General features: G+C 38.7%; 1 protein-coding gene across 2 annotated transcripts in view; it reads right to left on the reverse strand.

The window, feature by feature from the left end:
* Window positions 1–23405, reverse strand: part of Pcca (propionyl-CoA carboxylase subunit alpha) — a 356906-nt gene that overhangs the window by 330312 nt on the left and 3189 nt on the right. For both annotated transcript variants that reach the window (XM_026399302.2, XM_026399298.2), the window contains exon 2: window positions 3543–3620. In XM_026399302.2, the coding sequence (XP_026255087.1) occupies window positions 3543–3620 (78 nt within the window). The remainder of the gene's footprint in view (window positions 1–3542; window positions 3621–23405) is intronic.

Genomic DNA, 23405 nt, shown 5'->3' on the forward strand with positions numbered 1-23405 from the left:
ACCACAGAGACCCTTAAAATAACCTGCTTTCACCTCAGGCCTAAGACTTCTGTAAAACTTCCTATCCAAGTGGTCACAGTAAATCCCTGTTAAGCAGGAGGCACAGTTCTAGAAAACAATGGTTACACTTCCTCGAACCGCATTTAAAACTGTGAAATTTTATGAAGCATTAAACAACTACATCTGAGAAGAGCACCGCAGACAGCATTCCTGTAAATTACACGTTAAGCAACCATTAAAGCAAATATGTATGACCAATTACAAGGATTAAGGAAGAATCCCATTCTGCTTTCTGTACAGAAGGCAGAACTAGTGGTTAGGAGTCAGTCGGAGCCAAACTATCCAGTCTGAAAAACCTCAGAACTCCCACGTGTTCTTCTTGAATGTTCTTCCGTGGGCAAGTTATCTACTTCTTGTCCCTCATTTGATATACCAATGAGGATAAGAGTATCTGCCATAAGAGGTCATGAGAATTATACGAATTAACACCCTGAAAGTACCCAGGACAGTGCCTAGCACATAATATATACTCAACAAGCATTAGCTACAACTATTGTTATTCTACTGCACGGAACCACATGCCAGACTGTTAGGAATCTAGGAGTATGCCCCTGACTAATCAGGAAAAATTGTATCAAAGCAAATATTTGGCTGGGCATGGTGGTACACATTTGTAATCCTAGCAACTCAGGAGGCTGAAACAGAAAGATCACAGTTCAAGGCCAGCCTGTGCAACTTAGCAAGTAACTTAGCAAGACCCTGTCTCAAAATAAAAAATAAAAAGAACTGGATGAGTAGCAAAGTGCCACTGAGTTCAATTCCCAGTAACAAAAATATATGTTTGCACCTGACACATCATCTCTACTCAAGGCTATTAATATATTACCAATTAGTGTACAAACTCAAACACATATTAATCTTCTCTACATAAAAATTTTCTTTTAAATAAGTCAAGAAACATATGGTTCAGAATTTTAAAAGCACTCCAGTTTCCTGCTCTTACTAGTCTCTTGTATATTCTTCCAGATGGACCACGCATATCCAAGAACATACATGCTGATCAAGTTACATCAACTTTAAAACTCCCCCTCCGCGTCAGTTACAAGTAAATATCAACTATGCTTGATGACGTCAGTGGACAATATGACACAATCACAACAAATCATGTTAAGTGCTACATTAAAGCTGTGCCCAGGATGCTGGGTACAGAGAAGGGAGAGCATGGGCGGGATGTGTGAAGAAAGTGACATTGAAGGAAGAAGACGACAACAAATAACTACAAGGCATTTTTCTACAGCTCAAAACACAACATGTATGGGGAACTGTCCAGATAAACCTGGGGGACAAAAAGGCAGATGATGGACAAAAATTCCACTTAAAAGCCAGGACTTCATTCTACATGTGGAGTTACATGAAGACACCCCAAAGACACTCTGAGGAAAAAGAAAATGAAAACCACAAGTATAAACCAGAAGTCTAAGTCCCTAAAGACAGAGGGGCTTCTGGGTATAGGAAGAGATGCAGGGGAACCCACAGCAGCTGCTCTTCACTGTACAAATGTGGTGCAAAGTCTCCTGAGATTTCTTGAGAGCTTTTTCATGCAGTGTCTTGTACCCACCCCCACTTCTTTTTCTTCCTTCCCTGTGCTTAGATCCTCATTGCTGGGGTCTAAATGCACAGCTGGCACTTCATCCAGAAACCTGGAGAAGGACTGAGCTGGCCTGCTCCATTGGGTACTTGGGGAAGGAGTGACAGCAGAACTCCAGACCCCGAGTCACTTGCTGGATACTTCTGAGAAAGGCCACAGCGCAATGGGCAAGCCCACCAGCTCTGGGAAAGAGAGGCTTGAGAATGCACCAGTTTTCGCTTCCTATCAAGGGGTTTGGAGCCTCAGAATTCAAATGTGCAAAACTGAATTGTTAAGGGTAATATTAAGCAGCAACATTTAGGCCGTGTGCTTTCTATAAAGCAGCCACTGTGGCAAACCCTTCTGTGAATTATTTCACTTATCAGATAATGGTTATTTATTCTCTTTATATTGTATTTAAAAAAAGTTATTCATTAATCTAAAAGATAAAAAAAAGTCTATGAAGTCAGTTTTGATAATATCCCCATTTTACAAATGGGAAAACTATAGGCAGACAGGGAGTGGCTGGAGGAGGTGGTCCACTGTGTGCACAAACATATGTACACATGAACTCCAAAGCAAATTGTCTGTGGTAAAGTTTTTAGATCAAACTATAGATTTCATAACAGTAAATTTCACTCATAGCTAATCTATGAAAACCTGTACTGTCCACATGAACTAGAGATCTTTAAATGTTGCCAAACTGAGATGTTCCAGAAAAGTACAAAAAGATTCACTAGATTTAGAAGATTTCATTCAAAAACAAAATCTAAAGTGTTTTTTTTAGTTTATTGGGGGGGCAGCGTTAATTGGGATTGAATCTAGGGATTCTTTAACACTGAGCTACATCTCCAGCCCTTTTTATTTTTTGAGACAGGGTCTTGCTAAGTTGCCACGTCTGGCCTCAAACTTGCCATCCTCCTGCCTCAGCCTGGGATCAAGTTGCTGGGATCATGGGCATGCATACCCAGTTCATTAATTCTTTTTATATTGGTTATATGTTGAGATAAGATTTTAGGTGTTAAATAAATATATTAAAATTAATTTTACCTGTTTATTTTCATAATATAGCAAATAGAAAATTTGAATTTATATTTTTCCTGCCACTGTATCTCAAATTCTGTTTCTTTTTTGTCAGTTTTGTGGCGTTGGGGATTGAACCCGGGACCTTGTGCATACAACCCAAGGCAAACACTCTACCACTGAGCTACACACCACACCACACCCCACCCCTGCGTTATATTTCTATTGAATGGCAAAAATGTAGACTCCTCTTTTTTCAAATCTTCAGATTCAAAAGAATCTGCAAAGTAGTTCTGTGCAATTCAGTAATATGGTACTCTTGATTAATCATTCACAGCAGTTACACTTCAATGACATTTATCTTGAAAAATCTCTTCTTGACCAAAATTTTCTGCCTCTTTGAAGACTACATCACGACTAAAAGATGTTTTATTTCCCATCACCACTTCTAAATCTCTTTCTCTCTCCTATTACAAGGCTCAAACATTATCATATATCAAGATTTTAGTTGGAATTACCCTGTCCCAAAATTTTCAATATGCCTAATTGCCCTCAATCCAAATGAGTCATAAATATTAATAATTGAAACAAAAACTTCAATAATTTGAACAAAATCTTGCAAGTGCCCAGTCTTTAACAAAGAATAATATCTACTTATTCTCCTAAAAAACAAAGGAAATATATTACCAATGTATTCAAGTTTTGGTATAGATACAAAGACAAAATTAAAGGACTCAGGCTGTGGACCACAATGAAAAGAAGAACACAGATTGAGAATCTGTAAAACTTATGATGATAAAGAAATAAATAATTGTACAGTATTAATAAAGTTTAATCTGCCCCACTGAACATAGAAAAACTTAGCTGTTAACATTAGTTTTTAAATACTTACTTTTTCATTAGGATCATATCCCACTGAACTGAGACAACGGGACACTAGTAAGCACCGTTCTGAATAGTGTGGAGCATGCTATTGAAAAAAGAAAGAAAATGAAATAAATTAGATGCTTAAATGGGTTTTGAAATATTTCTTTCAGAGTACTTCTTTCAGTTTGCTTCTAGCAACAATGTTTTATCAGCCACTATATGTAATTATTAGCAGTACAACATAATTATAGAAGGGAAATTGTAACTACAGAATCATCCCCTTTACACAAATGAAACCAAAGGCATCAAAAGTTAGGCATGGCGCTGTACATGTGTAAGCCCAGTGACTCAGGAGGTTGAGGCAGGAGGATAACAGGTTTGAGGCCAGTCTCAGCAACTTAGTGAGGCCCTAAACAACTCAGTGAGACTCTGTCTCAAAATAAAAAACAGGGGCTGGGGATATAGCTCAGTTGGTAGAATGCTTGCCTTGCATACACAAGGCCCTGGATTCAATCCCCAGCACCACAAAAAAATAAAATATAATAAATAAAAAACAAAAAGGGCTGGAGATGTGGCTTAGTGGTAAAACACCTCTGTGGTCAATCCCTAGTATTAAAAAAAAAAAAAAAAAAACTCCAAAGAAGTATATAAGCCAATGAACTAAGCAAATCTGAAGAAAGGTCTTTCCAAACATGGACTCACAGAGCAAGGTGAGAAATGTCACATACCATAAAGAACTTTACAAAATACCAGTCTTGGCTTCAAGGAGCTTCACGAAGTTCATCAGTGACCAGAAAGTAATAAAATGTTTTTAATATGCCAATGTCTTTAGCATGACTTCTTATTGTTTTTTCTTACACAAAAGTGATTTTATTGATAAAAATATAAAAGTAATACTAATTTACTTCTAATTTATTGTTTGCGGAGAAAGCATATCTTAATGCTTTCAGCCTTAAAAAATGACTAATAAAAATTGTAATCAAGGACTGGGGGCAGTGGCACATGCCTGTTATCCCAAGGGCTTGGGAGGCTAAGGCAGGAGGATCACTAATTCAAAGCCAGCCTCACCAAAACTGAGGCACTAAGCAACTCAGTGAGACCCTGTCTCTAAATAAAATACAAAATATGGCTCAGTGATCGAGTGCCCCTGAGTTCAATCCCCTGTACCCCCCCAAAAAAAATTGTAATCAAGGTTTAAAAAAATTGATTAGCCAGTAATCACTTTGAAAGCCAAACCCCAGAATGAAAAAAAAAAAAAAAAAAAAGCCAGGCATGTTGGTGCATGTCTGTAATCTCAGCTACTCAGAAGGCTGAGGAAGGACAATCTCAAGTTTTAGGCCAGCCTGGCCAACTTAGCAAGACTCTGTCTCAAAATAAAGAGGACCAGATGTGTAGCTCAATGGCAGAGCACTTGCCTAGCATGCACTGGGTTCAATCCCTGCTATTGGAAATTAAAAAAAAAAAAAAAAAATCAGGAAAAGCCAACAAGTATTACCTCTTACAACTTTCTACAAGGGAAATCACTCAAATAAGAAACAAAATGTTCTTATAGTAACATTTTTAAATGAACACCAAAGATATATACAATTATTTTTAAAGAATATTAAGACTGAAATTGCACAATATAATCTCTTCTTTTTTCTTTTCATTTTATTTTTCATTTTTTGCAAAATATAATCTCTATACAAAAGTAAAGGTAATAGACATGAAAGATACAGTGTATAAAATAAAGCCTTTACACTACCAAGTAAAAAGGAATAATAATGAACTTAGAATGGGAAGAAAATTAACTGTTCACTGTTAATTGGTCCCTATTAAAGATCAAGATTGTCTCATATATTCCTTCAAGCATCCCCATGAGCTAAAAGAGTGCTATCCCTAATTTCATGAGGAAATTGAATCCCAAACACTTCAGTTTTTTCAAAGATCACAGGGATGGGCTTTAATGGTTACAAGATTTAACATGATTTGTTAAAAGCTTCTGGAAGTATTTTCTCTTACATGATAATAAAAATAATGGCACCTCCCACATTGACATTAATGTCTATTGGAAGATATGGAGTTTTATAAAATTGACCACCAAAAGGGCCTCACCACTCTCTGTATTTTCAACTAAAAATTCAATCTTCTGCCCACTACAGAATAGGCATAATTTAGAAACTTGACTGTTACAGCAAACTTAATAACATAAAGATAACAGTCTTTCCCCCCCCCCCAAAAAAAATTATGTGTTTATAGCTTCAACCAATGCCAAAAACAAACCCTAGGAATAATGAGAAGCAAAAACTACCTGGGAATTTTTCAACACTTGTGCTGCTATAAAGCAGCACTAGGAAAGTTTCACAAGTTAATAACTCGCCAGCTTTCTATCAGTTTTGTAAGATGGGACAGCAAGAGTTTTGCACTCTCACTAATTCACCCTAATATTGTAGCCACAAAATGGTCTATTCAGTAACATGTCAACATATTCTTTTACAAAAAGCAAACTCATACATATGTGTTTAATCACTAACAAAGGGTATAACTGATTCCTGATGGCAGAAACCAAATGTGAGTCTTCAAGAGAGAAAATACAATCTGGACATTTTCAGTATTCTAATTCTCTATGGAAAATGAAAATAAACAGTGACGCCTTTGCTTGGGTGAAGGAACAACCAGGAAAGCAGATCGCCATGTAAGAAAGAACTTCAGAGAGGAATCACACTCACCAGGTTCAACCTCACTACCCCTGTGACTTGAGCAAGCAACCCACTTGGAACTCTCTGCTCTCTGCTAAGTAAAAGCTCAAATGGCTTTTCTCCAAGGTCCCTTACGGACCTAAACCACTTTTATTCAAAAACCAAGACCTTAGCACACCTATACAAGAGCATTGGAGGACTTACTGGGGGCCAAGATAATTTAACACTGATCTCATTGCTGAACTATTCGGAAATATGAAAGAAAAAATGCAGAAATAGAGCTAATATCATTAATTTTGATAAGTATAAATTTCACATTCAGTTTCCACATAACATGCAGAATAAACACCTCAGGTTGTATAGGCTCTTTAGTTCACAAAGAATGAACTAAATTAAATTAAACCTTGGCCACAGAAGAGTTTCTAACCCAAAACAATTCAGAATTTTTTAAGTAACCAAATTCTGAGGAATATTTGGGTTAGCTGAATCTAAGTATATATTTACTTATAGAAAAGTGTCAATAATGTAAAACTAGACTGAAAAGTTTCTATACCACACAGTTCTTAAAATGCAATCAAATCTATTCCAAGTCATACCTGGCCAAAACACAGAAGACGATGTACCAGTATCCCTAATTGAGCAAAAATGTTTTTGGAATCTTTTTATTACTATTTGAAAATATTTGATTCTGAAGATCTAATACACAACACATTTTGCTGCCATTATCAAAAAAGGAAGTATATAGCCCATGTACACGTGAATTTGCAATTATGTGGCCCAAAGTTTTAAAAGGAATGGATGCTTCTTATTAGCAAGAGTTTGAGCCCTCACCAGAGTCAGAACTACCTAGAGTCAGCCCCATAAATGCTCTTTCTTTTGTTTACTCCAGGCTGATCTTAATGGAAGTTTAAAAAGGAGAATCCATACAAGTTTGAGGCCAGCCTCAGCAACTTAGCAAGACCCTATCTCTAAATAAATAAATAAATAGCTGGCTAGGGATGTAGCTGGGAGGTAGAAAACCCATGGGTTCAATCGCCAGTGAAAGGGAAGGAGAAGAAAAAAATGATGGGTCAAAAATTAGATAATTCTGGTAAAACCAGAACATAAAGTTTTATTTTTAAAATGCAAGGAACAAGTTAGTAAAAATCTGTTGATCTGGACCTCTACACAGAATTTTAAACATTTGTTGTTTTTGTTAAGTATGTAAGAAACTGGTTACAAGCCCAGTCCAAAATTCATTTAATTCCTAGCAACAAAGTTCTGAGAAAAAAACTTAAATCAACTCTGTTTATAACAACCTGTAAGCCTGTCATAGAGGAGAAATGCCAAGGTGTGGAAACTGTTCTCCCAAAAACATACTGCCAAGGATTCCTGCCTTGGACAATCTCCTGTATTTTCCACACTTAGTGGAAAGGCCTGCAAACAGGATGGCAATGAAAGTGGCAAGACCCCCATCTCAAGACCTGGGCTGTCTCAGTTCCACAGCTTCATAGCTGAGAGACAAGCAGCAAATCACTCCTCTGGGCCCCAGCCTCCACCTGTTTCACAAGAAAGGCTGTTAAAAGGATCAAATGAGTCTTTTTACAAACAAAGTTGGGGAGGGCAGTGTAGGAAGGTAAGATATACACAAAAATCAAACAGGAGTAGTCAGCCTTCCCCTTCTTTCTTAAAATTATATCACAGCCATTGGTGAGTTACCATTAGCAGAAAGGAGACATCAAGAACTCTGGCCTAGGACTGGGTGGTGGCTCAGTGGTAGAATGCTCACCTAGCATATGTGAGGCACTGAGTTCTATCCTCAGCACCACATAGAAATGAAATAAAGATATTGTGTGTCCACCTACAACTAAAAAATTAAAAAAAAAAAAAAAAAAAACTCTGGCCTAGACTCAAATTCTAGTCTGAATTAGAATCTTGATTCTGGCACTTCTTAGGTATACAGGAAAATTAACCCATTTGCAAATGGGGATAGTAATAGCACTTACCTAGGTCATAATGCCATTATGAGGACTAAATAAGAATGTATAAAATGGGCTGGGGATGTGGCTCAAGCAGTAGCGCGCTCGCCTGGCATGCGTGCGGCCCGGGTTCAATCCTCAGCACCACATACCAACAAAGATGTTGTGTCCGCCGAGAACTAAAAAGTAAATATTAAAAATTCTAAAAAAAAAAAAAAAAAAGAATGTATAAAATGCCTAGCACAGGTGCATGTGTGTTATAGTCATCATTCAATAACTGTTAACCAAAAGATGAGAGAAATGGTACAACTTTTAGACAAAATGGATCCATGTCTTCTAGTCACTGCAAGCAGGGAAACAAACATTCTTTGATATGATAAAACAGCATCTGGACCCAGGATGTCCCACATTCAACATGTGGCCATATCACAGGCAAAACTGGTAAATCCACTTGCAGTTATCTTAAAGAACAATTGAAGCATTAGTTCTGCCAAAACCCAAACTACTATAGCTCTTGACATAGCCACAGTAGCCTTCAGGTGAATGACACTAAAACAATTCTATGGACACGTCAATTCCAAGAAGGAACCTGTCCTCAAAACTGCAAGTTAATGGAGCCATAAGATGACCTTACCAAGGTGACCACAAGCTAACACTGCAGCTCTAAGCTTCCAGATGAAGGAAGGTCCTGGCTTCCATGCTCAAAACCTTCGGTTGAATATTGATTTCAGCATTTGAACAGACCAAAGGGACCTTTTAAGGGAATGCCCTCTAAAGACACAGGAGGGAGTGAGGTTGTCACTACAGTATAGTTTGTCTTTTAAACAGACGTTGACTGGTCTTCACTGGCTGCCAAAGCCATAGGGAACACCACCTTCAGGACAGTCAAATCCCAAGACTGTCCAGGCTCTGCCTCCCAGCCTGGCCACTCCTCCTAGCAGACACTGTGGCTGCCCATGCAGACCCCTCACACAGTAGTATGGCATCTCCCTGCTGCTCTGCTGAGGACAAATGGCTCACACTGCTCCCTGACTAAGACCATTTTCCTCTACTACATAGGAGTTCTCCATCAAGACTGAAAACCCTCTCCCAGCCTACTTCAAAGAACTAGCACAGGGTTCAAAAGGTCAGTGCCTTCACTCCAAGGTGGAACCAACTCCACAGCACAATCTGTGCTCTAGAACTGCAATTCGGCAGTCACTGGCCACTTCTGGCTCCTAAGCACTTGAAAAGGGACTAATTCGAAATAGTCCAAATTCAAATGGGCTATAAGAGTAAATGCCACACCAGATTTTGTAGGTGTTAAATGAAAACCACAGGTTAGCCAGACACGGTTGTGCATACCTGTAATCCAAGCAATTCAGGAGGCTGAGGCAGGAGGACCTCAAGTTCCAGGCCAGCCTCAGCAACTTAACAAGGTCCTAATCAACTCTGTCTCAAAAAAATAAAAAGGCTGGGGTTGTGACTCAGTGGCAGAGCGCTCCCCTTACATGTGGGAAGTCCTGGGTTCGATCCTCAGCACCACATAAAAATAAATAATTTAAATAAAGGTATCGTGTCCATCTACAAATAAAAAAACATTTTTTAAAAAATGGGGCCCAGGGATGTTGCTCAATGGTTAAGCCCCCTTGGAGTCAATCTCCAATACCAAAAAAATAAAAGAAAAGAAAAAACTCAGAGGCCATTGTTCTGGACTAAGTTCCTACACTAGGCCCCATGGAGCAGACTAAAAGAGACACTCATGCCAAAGGTTTGCACTCAACTAAGCTGTTTATCCGATCTTTACAGAGATCAGCATTAGAGAGAGAACAGTTGAGTTTCACAAATAGGCCAGTTTTAATTGACGTGATAAGTCTCTGGAATTAATCCTTTCTCAAAAAAAAAAAAAAAAAGGACCTGAAGTAACCCGATGTTAACTGATTAGTCATTTTCCATTGTTCTTTCTCCCAATCTATGCCTTACAACTTTGAAATTGTTAGGAGCCACAGCAAAAATATTGATACAGGCACCTTTGGATTTTATGACTGCCAGCCAGCAATTCACATTCATATGGTAATTGGACTCATGCTGTCTAGCTGGGCCCATTTTCAGGACTCAGGTTACTCATGTCACTCTTGTAATGGGAGAGTTCCCATTGGTTGGGAAAGGATGGTAGGAGGGTGTTCCGGGGGAAGGGGAAATCCCCCGGCTCAGGTAGAACACACACGTGGCAGACCCACCTGTTAGGGGACGCACACGGCCTCTCTCTAAATAAAACTTTGTCTCAGTTTGACTGGCTTGTGTTTTTGTGCCCAACCGGGTTGCAAGATTGCAAGCCCGCGTGCACTGACAGCTCAGCAGGGGATCGCTCAGCAGGGGTGCCGCAGGCAGTGCTCGGCAGCAGGAGCGGGACTCAGCCGGCCCGGGGCCGGGCAGTTTGCGGCATTTTGGTGGCCCGTACGGGGAACGCCCAAAATTTAAAGGTGAGTAATATCGCTCGCCCCTAAGGAAAGGCGACAGAATGGGTATTTCTGTTTTGATTTATTCTGCTCTTATTTCAGGCTCTCTAGCCTTACAATTTTTTCAGACGAGTTGGGATAAATGGTTAACTCAAGGTTTGAAGTTATTCGGCCCTGAGAGAGAGAAAATTGACATAATCATTTTCCTCCTCTCCGTTTCTGTTTCATTCTGTTTTGGCTTTCTTCTATCCTATCTTATTGGGTTACGTTACCTTTATAGTAGATTAGAATCTAGTAAAAAACAAACTGAAAAACTGTTAAGTAAATTGTTAGAGGTCCAAGCCATGGCAGAAAACATATTAGGTCAAGCAAAACAAAAGGTCTCTCAAGCTAGTCAGATAGAAGAAAATTTGAACAAGGCAAGCTCAGGGAAAAAACGGTCGTCAGATAGGGAGGCTGCTACTAACTCCGTTCCACCACCAGAGGGCATAGTTCAACCAACAGCTTTACCTGCCTCCATAGATGATGAACGGAATCCTGAGGCGGGACCCCAAAAACTAGCATGCCCTGTAGTTGAGCAGGGAGAAGAAAAAGAACGAGTTTACCGTGCCTTAGATTTCAAAATAATAAAGCAATTAAAGGAAGCTGTAGCAGCCTACGGCCCGGCCGCTCCCTTCACAGTCAGTATGGTCGAATCTATTACCGGCTGGAACTTAACACCAGCAGATTGGGCTAACGTGTGTAATTCTGTGCTAAATAGAGGACAGTATTTATTATGGAAAATTGCCAATGAGGAATTTTGCAAGGAGACAGCTAGGCGAAATGCAGAAGCAGGTTACCCTGAACGAGACCTGAAAATGTTACTGGGAAAAGAGGAGTTTCAAGAGCAAATGCAACAGCTCAGATATGATCCTGGCGTATACGCTCAGGTCGCTATAAATGCAATTAAGGCATGGAAAACTTTAAAGGGACAAGGGGATTTTCAAGGTCAACTATCTAAGATAATACAAGGAGTTAATGAGCCCTACGCTGACTTTGTAGCTAGACTTATTGAAGCAGCCTCTGAGACATTTGAAAATACAGAACAGGCAATGCCATTTATAAAACAGCTGGCTTACGATCAAGCAAATCGTTGCTGCAAAGAGGTCATTAGACCATGGAAACAGGAAGATTTAAACACATATATTAAATTATGTAGAGACATTAATGAACAAGGACAAGTCATGGCAGCTGAAGTAAAACAGGCTTTAAGTACCAAGCCAAAAACATGCTATAATTGCAATCAAGAAGGGCATTTTAAAAGAAATTGCCCCATAGGAGGAGGGTTTAACAAAGCTAGGTATCAAAAGAGTAGAATCCCGGGTATTTGCCCACGATGCCATAGAGGGAGACATTGGGCTAATGAATGCCATTCTCAAACCACCATAGAGGGTATTCCGTTATCAAAAAATGGACAAAGACCAAGTGTCTACCCACGATATCGTGGAGAAAGGCATCAGGCCCCGTTGTCAAAAAACGAATTGGAGGGCCCAATGCCCCGGGGCCCAAAACCACAAATATAAGGGGCAATGGAGGAACCCAGCAGCACCATCAAGGTGGTGCCCAGGACGCATTATCCATCAGATCCCTCATCAGACAGACTAGAGGGAGCGCAGGGTTGGACATCTGTGCCTCTGCCAGAGCAGTATTAACTCCAGAGATGGGAGTTCAAATCATTCCCACAGGAATAAAAGGACCTCTTCCCCAGGGAACAGTAGGCTTATTATTAGGACGCAGTTCTTCTACACTTAAAGGACTTATGATAAGTCCTGGGGTAATTGATCCCGATTATGAGGGTGAAATAAAAATCATAGCTAGTTCTCCAAGAGGTATATCAGTAATTTCATCAGGAGATAGAATAGCACAGTTATTAATAATACCAAGCCTACATGATAAATTTTCCAGTTGTAATGTAGAAAGAGGTTCCAAGGGATTAGGCTCCACAGGTGTAGATTGGGCTATGCTATCTTTAAATTTAGATTCTCGCCCTATGCTAAAATTAAATATTCAAGGGCATGATTTTAATGGACTGCTGGACACAGGCGCTGACCTCAGCATCATATCTCGCCAGGAATGGCCTAAACATTGGCCATTACAGCAAGCGACCCAAACGCTTAGAGGCCTAGGAGTGGCAACTAATCCCCATAGAAGTGCAATGGAATTAGATTGGAGGGATCCTGAAGGATGTGAAGGAACTATACAGCCCTATGTATTGGACCATCTCCCCATAAATTTATGGGGACGAGACGTCCTAGATCAATTAGGATTGACATTAACAAATAACGTCAATCCTAACGCGCCCACTACTAGGGCAAAACAAGGCTTTAGAAAAGAAAAGAGATTAAAAAATCAAGAACAAGATATAACAGCACCAATTCAAGTAGATCAAGAGATAGATAAACATGGATTGGGTTTTCAAAAAGGGCCACTGAGACAATCAAAATTACTTGGAAATCAGAAAGACCAGTGTGGGTTCCTCAGTGGCCCCTAACTAAAGAAAAGATACAAGTAGCCCATGATCTGGTCAAACAGCAATTAGCGGAAGGACATATACAACCTTCCGTATCTCCCCATAATACTCCCATTTTTGTTATTAAAAAGAAATCTGGTAAATGGAGATTATTACAAGATTTAAGAGCCATTAATAATGAGATGGTTATTATGGGACCTGCTCAATCAGGGATTCCCCAACTGTCTGCTTTACCAAAAACGTGGCATGTTCTAGCTATAGATATTAAAGATTGTTTCTTCTCAATTCCAATTCACCCCGAGGATAGTCCACATTTTGCATTTACTATCCCTGCACTGAATCATGAAGGTCCTGATCAGAGATATGAATGGAAAGTACTCCCTCAAGGGATGGCTAACAGCCCAACTTTGTGCCAAATTTATGTTGATAAAGCAATCCAGCCACTTAGAAATCAAAACCCTGAACTACAGATATTTCACTATATGGATGATGTGTTAATGGCACATAAAGATAAAAACACATTGCTAGAATGTTATGCCACGCTTACAAACTTATTAAAAAATTATAATCTAGAGATAGCAATAGATAAAGCACAATTAAATCTTCCAATTAATTATTTAGGAGTTCTATTATCCTCAACCATGGTCCGTCCACCAAAAATTCAAATACGAGTAGATCAACTCAAATCACTTAATGACTTTCAAAAGTTATTGGGAGATATAAATTGGATAAGGCCTTATCTAGGCATACCAACAGGAGAATTAGGACCTTTATTTGATATTTTAAAAGGTCCATCAGATCCAAATTCACCCCGCATGTTAACGCCTGAAGCTAGAAAGGCATTAAAAATCATTGAAACATATATGGAAAATATGCATTTGGATAGAATTGATATAAGTTTGCCTTTATTATTTATTGTATTACCGACAAAAAATATTCCTACAGGGGTATTTTGGCAAGAAGGTCCATTATTATGGATACATTTATCTTATTCTCCTAATACTATTCTTACTAGATATCCTGAGGCTGTAGGGCAATTAATACTCAAAGGAATAAAAGCAGCAAAAGGAGTGTTTGGGATTTCTCCCAATAAAATTATTACTCCATATACTATGGATCAAATTGATGAGTTAGCTAATGAGTTAAATACTTGGGCAATAATCATGTGTAAATCTAGTGTTGCATTTGATAATCACTTGCCATCTAATCCTTTGTTGTCCTTTTGGTCTAAGCATCCTGTAGTTTTTCCAAAAATGACAAGAAAAACCCCTATCATAAATGCTCCAAATATATTCACTGATGGGTCAAATAATGGTACAGCAGCAGTAGTTACTCCTGATCAAACTTTTACATTTTTAGTACCCAAACAATCAGCTCAAAAGGTAGAGCTCAATGCAGTATTGCAAGCTTTTATGATGTTCAAAGATTCTACATTTAATTTATTTTCTGATAGTCAGTATGTAGTTAATGCTATCGTGTCTCTTGAAGATGCTGGTAGGATTTCTCCTTCCTCTACTGTTTTCTCTTTGTTTTCTGCTATACAAAGTCTAATCTGGGATAGAAAGGATCCATTCTTTATAGGACATATCAGAGCACATACAGGATTGCCTGGAGCCCTTAGTTTGGGTAATGAACTAGCAGATAAATCTACACATGACATACATATTTTCTCCACAATAGAAGAAGCTATAAATTTTCATAAAAGGTTCCATGTCAATGCTAATACTTTACAAAAACGTTTTAAAATAACTAAAGAACAAGCCAGACATATAATAAAACAATGTCAAAATTGTGTGACATTTTTGCCACAAGTTAATCTTGGAGTCAATCCTAGAGGACTGATACCTAACCATATTTGGCAGATGGACGTCACACACTTGCCAGAATTTGGAAAATTAAAATATTTACATGTTACAGTTGATACTTCTTCTGGATTTTTGATGGGCTCCCTTCATCCCGGAGAAAAAACTAAAGATGTTATAGCTCATTGCTTACAAAATTTTGCCACTGTGGGTGTTCCTAAACAGTTAAAAACCGATAACGGTCCTGGTTACATCTCCAAGTCTTTTAAACAATTTTGCTCATCATTTGGCATTACTCATATAACAGGAATCCCATACAACCCACAGGGACAAGGCATAGTTGAAAGAGCTCATCAAACTATAAAAATGTACTTATTAAAGCAAAGGGAGGGAATTAGTAAGGGGTATATATCCCCCAAAGATAAACTTAAAATAACCCTTTTTACTCTAAACTTTCTAAATTTGGATTCATCAGGACTTAGTGCTGCGGAAAGACATATGTATCCGAAAAATGTACATAAGCCTAAGGTACTTTGGAAAGATATTCTAACAGGACAATGGAAAGGTCCAGACCCAGTAATAGTCTGGAGTCGGGGCTCCGTCTGTGTTTTTCCACAGGAGGAACAGCAACCAATTTGGATTCCAGAGAGATTAACTAAAACAATTTCTACAGAAAAAGAAGATGATTTGACTCAAATCCATAACAGCTGATATCCAGAGTTCCAGCCTGGCTATTCTTGCATCTGCGACAGTGATTTACCACGGTGCCTTTTTCAAATCTATTTTATTATTTGCATTTTTCCCATATCATAAAGTTCTATTTTATTTTATTTTATTTTACCTTATTTTTTAAGCTCATACAAACCTAGGTTAATGTTTTTCTGATCAGTTTTATTTTTTTGACTGTGTTTTATTTATTTATTTTTTTTTAACTGTAAAGTTTTTAAACATTGCAATGGAGATTTCACCTAGCTATAGCTACAAGGCCTTTATTTACTATTGTCTTATATGTTCTATGTTATGTATGCTGTTTTGTGTTGTATGTCTGTATGTGTGTATGTCCATATTTCATTTATAAGGAGCGCTCATGTATATATAGATACAAGTATTCAAAAAAAAAAATTTAGTCACGTGACTTATATGGTTTAATTTACTTTAGGTAAACAGCTGTTATTAAATTTTGTTTTTAAAGGTGGTTAACAGATATGTTTGTTTACTTTCACCTTTCCTTTTCATTATATTTCATAATTCTGTTCAGGATAATGTCTCTTTAGCAACATGGCCATAATTCCCATCTCCATCCCAGTGCCGGTGAAGACTAAGACCAAACTACAACTTTTATGATAGCTATCACTATAAACTGTATAAATTGATACATCAATCAAAATAACTCAATAAGACTGCTCAATCAAGGACTTAATTTACTTTGGGAGGAAATGGACATATTGATAGACTCCTCCAATTTGAACTGCTCAATCAAGGACTTAATTTACCTTGGGAGGAAATGGACATATTGATAGACTCCTCCACTTTGAACTGCTTACACAACTTGCCTGGACTATGTATCACCTGTATGCATTGTGCTCTATTTGTTGATACAGCGAACTGGTAGTGCTATATCTTAGCCGATGTGTCACCAGTGTTTCCAAAGGAGCCGTCAATTGGCTTGGTGTCGTGGCAATTCTGCGTCTTTCTCCCTTCTGCTAGTGATGGTCTGATTTTGGGGGCCAACAGAGGTGAGGCAAGAACCTCACCCCCCCACTGGCACCAAGGTTAAATTTGGGGGCCAACAGAGGTGAGGCAAGAACCTCACCCCCCCACTGGTGCATAGGCCTATTACACAGGTATGGCTATATACTGGACCGGTAGTCAGTGACGGGTATGATTCGGTTACAGTGGTATCAACCTAAGCCAGGAGACTGACGCAATAAAGTCAGTTTTCCCATGACGGGTAAGAACCATATGTGAATTGGACATACCTAACAGGCACGGTCCCTAGCCACATTTGCCTATTGTTTATTTAAACAGAAGGGGGCAGATGTTAGGAGCCACAGCAAAAATATTGATACAGGCACCTTTGGATTTTATGACTGCCAGCCAGCAATTCACATTCATATGGTAATTGGACTCATGCTGTCTAGCTGGGCCCATTTTCAGGACTCAGGTTACTCATGTCACTCTTGTAATGGGAGAGTTCCCATTGGTTGGGAAAGGATGGTAGGAGGGTGTTCCGGGGGAAGGGGAAATCCCCCGGCTCAGGTAGAACACACACGTGGCAGACCCACCTGTTAGGGGACGCACACGGCCTCTCTCTAAATAAAACTTTGTCTCAGTTTGACTGGCTTGTGTTTTTGTGCCCAACCGGGTTGCAAGATTGCAAGCCCGCGTGCACTGACAGCTCAGCAGGGGATCGCTCAGCAGGGGTGCCGCAGGCAGTGCTCGGCAGCAGGAGCGGGACTCAGCCGGCCCGGGGCCGGGCAGTTTATGCCTTACAACTTTGAAATGACCAATTTCTTTTTCATTCCTGCTTGTTCTTTCTCCACCCCTTTTCTTTCTCTAAAACCAACTTCCTCTCCTCAGTTCCTTCAAACACTTTTTTTTATTTTATGGCATGAAGTGTTGCCCAGTTCTAGAATGGAAAATAAAACCAATTAAAATCTTTATTTTTTATTTTATTTATTTATGTATTTATTTATTATTTTCATTTATTTGGGGTGGGGTGCTGGGGATTTAACCCAGGGGCACTTTACCAGTAACCCACATCCCAACCCTTTTTATGTTTTATATATATATTTTTAATGTTGATGGACCTGTATTTTCTTCATTTATTTATATGCGGTGCTGAGAATCAAACCCAGTGCCTCACACGTGCTAGGCAAGTGCTTTACCAGTGAGCCACAACCCCAATCCTTATGTTTTATTTTGAGACAGGTTCTCACTAAGTTGCATAGGGCTGCCCTAAGATGCTGATGCTGGATTTGAGCTCAAGATGCTCCTGCCTCAGCCTCGCAAGCTGCTGGGATTATAGGCGTGTGCCACTGCAACCAGCTACCAATTCATATCTTTAAAGTTCTGTATTTCTTTTCCTTTGACACTAAAAAAAAAAAAATGTAAAAGACCTCATATGTAAATTTTTACATGTTGAAATAAAAATCTGAATATGTTAAGTTAAATATACTGTTAATTTTATCTCTTTTGACTTTTCAATATGAATGCTAGAAGAAATCTAATTACATGTGCAGCTCACCTTATACAGTATTTTTTTAAACTAGAATCACCTGGAGGGCTTGGGAAACAGATTGCTGGGTTCCACCCTAGATCTTCTGATTCTGTGGGTCTTCCAATGGGGCTAAAGAAGGGGCATTTCTAAGAAGTTCTGGTGCTGGTGCTGCTGGCTGGGATACCATGCTTTGAGAACCTCGACCCTAGAGCACCCCTGCAACAGAACAGTGATCTCCAGCTGGGAAGCCCTCCTGGCTTAGCTTCCCACCCCCTTCACTCCTCTTGAGGCCACCTTCACAAAAGCCAGGTACCTGACCACCCCACCTCCCCAGAACAGTTTTCATTTTCAACAACCCAAAATCCTCCATCAACCTGAGAATGTTGAGTTCTCACCATTTGCCCTGTTCTGCACCAATTATGTGATCAGACATACAACAAATAAGAAAAATACAACTTTCTGTGTTTCATAAATGCAATCCAATTATTATTTTAAATTTATTTATTTATTCTAATTTGTTATATATAATAGCAGAATACATTTCAATTCATAGTACACATATAGAGCACAATTTTTCATATCTCTGGTTATACACAAAGTAGAGTCACACCATTCACTTCTTCATATATGTACTTGGGGTAATAATGTCCATCTCATTCCGCCATCTTTCCTACCACCTGCCCGCTCCCTTCCTCTCCCTTCCCTTTGCCCTATCTAAAGTTCCTCCATTCCTCCCATGCTCCCCACCAACCCCCATTATGGATCAGCATCCTCATATCAGAGAAAACATTCAGCATTTGGTTTTTGGGGATTGGCTTACCTAACTTAGCATAATATTATCCAACTCCATGTATTGACATGCAATGCCATGATTTTTATTCTATTTTAATGTTGAGTAATATTCCATTTTATATATATATATATCACAGTTTCATTATCCATTCATCTACTGAAGAGCATCCAGGTTGGTTCCACAATTTAGTTATTGTGAATTGTGCTGCTATAAACACTGATGTGGCTGCATTTCTATAGTATGCTGTTTTTAAGTGCTTTGGGTATAAACTGAGAAGTGGGGCAGCTGGGTTAAATGGGGTTTCCATTCCAAGTTTTCCAAGGAATCTCCATTCTGCTTTCCATAGTGGTTGCACCAATTTGCAGTCCCATCAGCAATGTATGAGTGTGCCTTTCTCCCCACATTCTCACCAACACTTATTGTTTTTTGTTTTCTTAATAGCTGCCATTCTCACTGATTTGCATTTCTCTAATTGCTAGAGATGTTGAACATTTTTTCATATATTTGTTGATTGATTGTACATCATCTTCTGAGAAGTATCTGTTCAGTTCCTTGGCCCATTTATTGATTGGGTTATTTATTTTTTTGGTGTTAGAGTTTTGAGTTCTTTATACATCTTAGAGACTAGTGCTCTATGTGTTTGATAAAAATTTGCTCCCATTCTATAGGCTCTCTCTTCATCTCACTGATTGTTTCTTTTGCTGAAAAGAAGCTTTTTAGTTTGAGTCCATCCCATTTATTGATTCTTGATTTTATTTCTTGTGCTATAAGAGTCTTATTAAGGGAAATTGGACCTAATTGAACATGATGAAGATTTGGGCCTACTTTTTCTTCCATTGGGGCAGGGTTTCTGGTTTAATTCCTAGGTCCTTGATCCATTTTGAGTTAAGTTTTGTGCATGGTGAGAGAATGGGGCTTAATTTCATTTTGTTGCATATGGATTTCCAGTTTTCCCAGCACCATTTGTTGAAGAGGCTATTCTTTCTCCAATGTATGTTTTTTTGGCTCCTTTGTCTAATACGAGATAACTGTATTTGTGTGGGTTTGTCTCTGTGTCCTCTATTCTGTACCATTGGTCAACCAGTCTGTTTTGGTGCCAATACTATGCTATTTTTGTTACTATTGCTCTGTAGTATAGTTAAGGTCTGGTATAATGATGCCACCTGCTTCACTCTTCTTGCTAAGGATTGCTTTAGCAATTCTGGATCTCTTATTTTCCCAGATGAATTTCATGACTGCTTTTTCCATTTCTATGAGGAATGTCATTGGGATTTTGATTGGAATTGCATTAAATCTGTACAGTGCTTCAAAACAATTATTTTAATATAAACTATAGTCTTTGTGTATGTGTGTACAGTACTGGAAATTGAAACCAGGAGTACTCTATCACCAAGCTACATACCCATCCCTTTTTATTTTTAACTTTGGGACAAAGTCTAGCTAAAATGCCCAGCTGGCCTAGAACTTGGGATCCTCCTACCTCAGCCTCCCAAGTAGCTGGGATTATAGGTGTGCCCCAATGGCCAGCCATAACTATTATTTTGATCTTCCCTCTTTCCCAAGCATCAGCCTTCCTATCTCTAAGACATTATCAAACCCAGGATCTCAGGAAATTGACTTGAGTCATTCTTATTTAGTGTGATGTAATTTACATACCATAGAAATTACCCTTTTAAAGTATACAATTCAGTGCTTTTTAATATATTCACAAGGTGTGAAACCATCATCTCTATCCATTCCACAACATTCTTCATCACCCCAGAAAGAAAACCTTAACTTAACACTCATTCCTATCCTCTCTCTTCCTAGGTCTTGACACCTAGTGAAATTATATAACATGTGCCCTTTGTGTCTTTGAAGAGTCATTCTTGGTTTTTCTCTTCCCAAATATCTCCCTCCTAACCCAAAGCAAGTGCTACTGAAACTGAAGTTTGAGATGAAACTAGATTCTCCACTTCTGCTAGCAGGTGGGTTTGGTAAGTTGCAGGCCTGTGCAGCCAAGAAAGCCCATTTCAATTTTACCAGCTATTCACAGCAGGGGATGACTGCTGGCATAAGCTCTGGGGTGGCAGCCTGCAAACCCAGATTCTTCTCCACTACTATCAATTGGGGAGTTGAGGCTCTGAATTGCAGGCTATGCCCTTCAAATTTGCAGAAGACCCCAGCAGCTCACTGCCAATTTCTTTCCAGGTTCTTGTCTTGGAAATTTGCGGAATGAAATCCATGGACAATAAACAGAAGGCAAGAGTGAAAGGAGTAGGATTTATTCAAGTGAGAAAAAAAGAAACAGAGCTTTCTGCAGGGCAAGAAGGGACCAAGTAGGGCTTGCTTTAAGTGCATTAGTCTAGAGGTTTATATAGCTATTGGTTAAAAATTATATAAATCTGGTCTTGGAAAAGTACTAATGCTATTGGTCAAACTTTATGCTAAAAAGGACTTGGAAAAGTACCAGTGCCAGTGCTATTGATTAGTCCATTCAGGTCTGCCCCCACTCCTATGCAGGAGGAGTTCAAAGCAATGTGTAGTGCTATCTCATTTACTACTGTAGCTTCAAAATACATCCCACATCTGACCAGTTCTTACCAAAGTTCTTACCAAAGTTCTCACCACCTCCAGTGCTATACACTAGCACAGGTTACCATGATCTCTAACTTGAACTTCTCCAACAGCCTCATGACTTGTCTCCCTGCATCCATCTTCCCCACCCCACATACTCACATTAAGCCATTTTACATTTTCAAAATGTAAATCTACCACATCAATGTTTATAGCAGCTCAATTCACAATAGCTAAACTGTGAAAGCAACCGAGATGCCCTTCAATTGATGAATAGATAAAGAAACTGTGGTATATATACACAACAGAATAATAGCATTAAGAGAGATAAAATTATGGCATTTGTAGGTAAATGGATGGAGTTGGAGAATATCATGCTAAGCAAAATAAGCCAATCCCAAAAAATCAAAGGCCAAATGTTTTCTCTAATAAGTTGATGCTGATCCATAATGGGGGTTGAGAAGGAAGGCCATGGGAGAATGGAGGAACTTGTAGGGCAAAGGAAGGGTGGGGTGGGAAGGGGGCATAGGGGCAGGAAAGACGGTGGAATGACATGGACATCGTTACTCTAAGTACATGTATGACTGCATATATGGTGTGATGCTACATCATGTACAACCAGAGAAATGAAAAGTCGTGCTATAATTCTGTACAATGAATCAAACTGCATTCTGCTGTCATATATACCTAATTAAAATAAATAATTCCAATTTCTTAAAAAAGTTCTTCCCTCGGGGGCTGGAATTGTGGCTCCCGTAGCACGCGCCAGACCCACATAAAAATAAAATAAAGATATTGCATCCAACTACAACCAAAAAATATTAAAAAAAAAAAAAGTTCTTCCCTCATTTAATAGCTCTACCTCCTCTCAACCCATTCCTCAAAATCCTATTACCTCTTCCTCCTTCTTCCAAATCCTAATTTAGTGTTGTAAGATGGAGTGTTTACTCAATTAAATATTATTTACCCACTGTATGCCTCAGAGCTCATGTTCCAACTGTAACTTTTGCCTCCAATCATTGACCCAAAAACGAGCCACTGATTCTCCTGTCTTCCCAGCACCTCAACATAATTCTTACAGGCTTGTAACACCAAATACTGAAGATGAAACACCATGTTTCTGTATTTAAAAAAAAAAGTTTTTTCTTCCCAAATCCCCCTTTCATTTCTATTTCCTGACTTACCCACATTTAAAAACAAACAAAAACAACAAAAAGTTTTGGAATAACTCCTTTTCCTTCACTGTTTATCAAAAATGTCACCAATTTTCCACCTTATTTAGAAAGAGGCTATCACAGCTTTTACCTCTGTTCTAAACCTCTTAAGACCAGGAAGAAATCCAAATAGTAGATATGTAGATACACAAATGTCTATAAACATCTGATTACACCGGTTTCTGTAATAGTCATGGAAAAAAATTTTCTCAAATGATCTGTCAGAAATGTATCAACATGTTACAAAGATTTTCCTGAGGCTATTCTAAAGCCTAAAACATTTTTTCCCATGTTTATGGATTAGAAATGAATCATAGGTTTTGAGGAACATAGAGAACCTAAGCATTCAAACTTTGTAAATGTACCATACAGTGAGACTATCATTCAAATGAGAGACAATTTGTAATCAGAAAAGCCAGGCCTTGGAATCATACTGTCCAAGGTTCAAATTCTACTTCAACCAATAGTGTCCTTAAATTATTTAACTGCTCTGAGCTTTGTTTTCTTTTCTATGAAATTGGGATTTTTTTATGTAGTTGCTACATAGATAATATATGAAAAACACTTAAGGCATATAAAAGTTCAATAAACTGTAGGAATTCCTATAAAACCAATATTTTCCAGCCACTGAATTTAGGCAGTGGCAACAATTAGGTATTTAACAGAATATGTTTTAAAAGTTGATATCTATAACAAATAAAATTTAAAAGGTTAACTCTA

The sequence above is a fragment of the Urocitellus parryii genome, chromosome 2, assembly GCF_045843805.1.
Source record: "Urocitellus parryii isolate mUroPar1 chromosome 2, mUroPar1.hap1, whole genome shotgun sequence".
Lineage (NCBI taxonomy): Eukaryota > Metazoa > Chordata > Mammalia > Rodentia > Sciuridae > Urocitellus > Urocitellus parryii.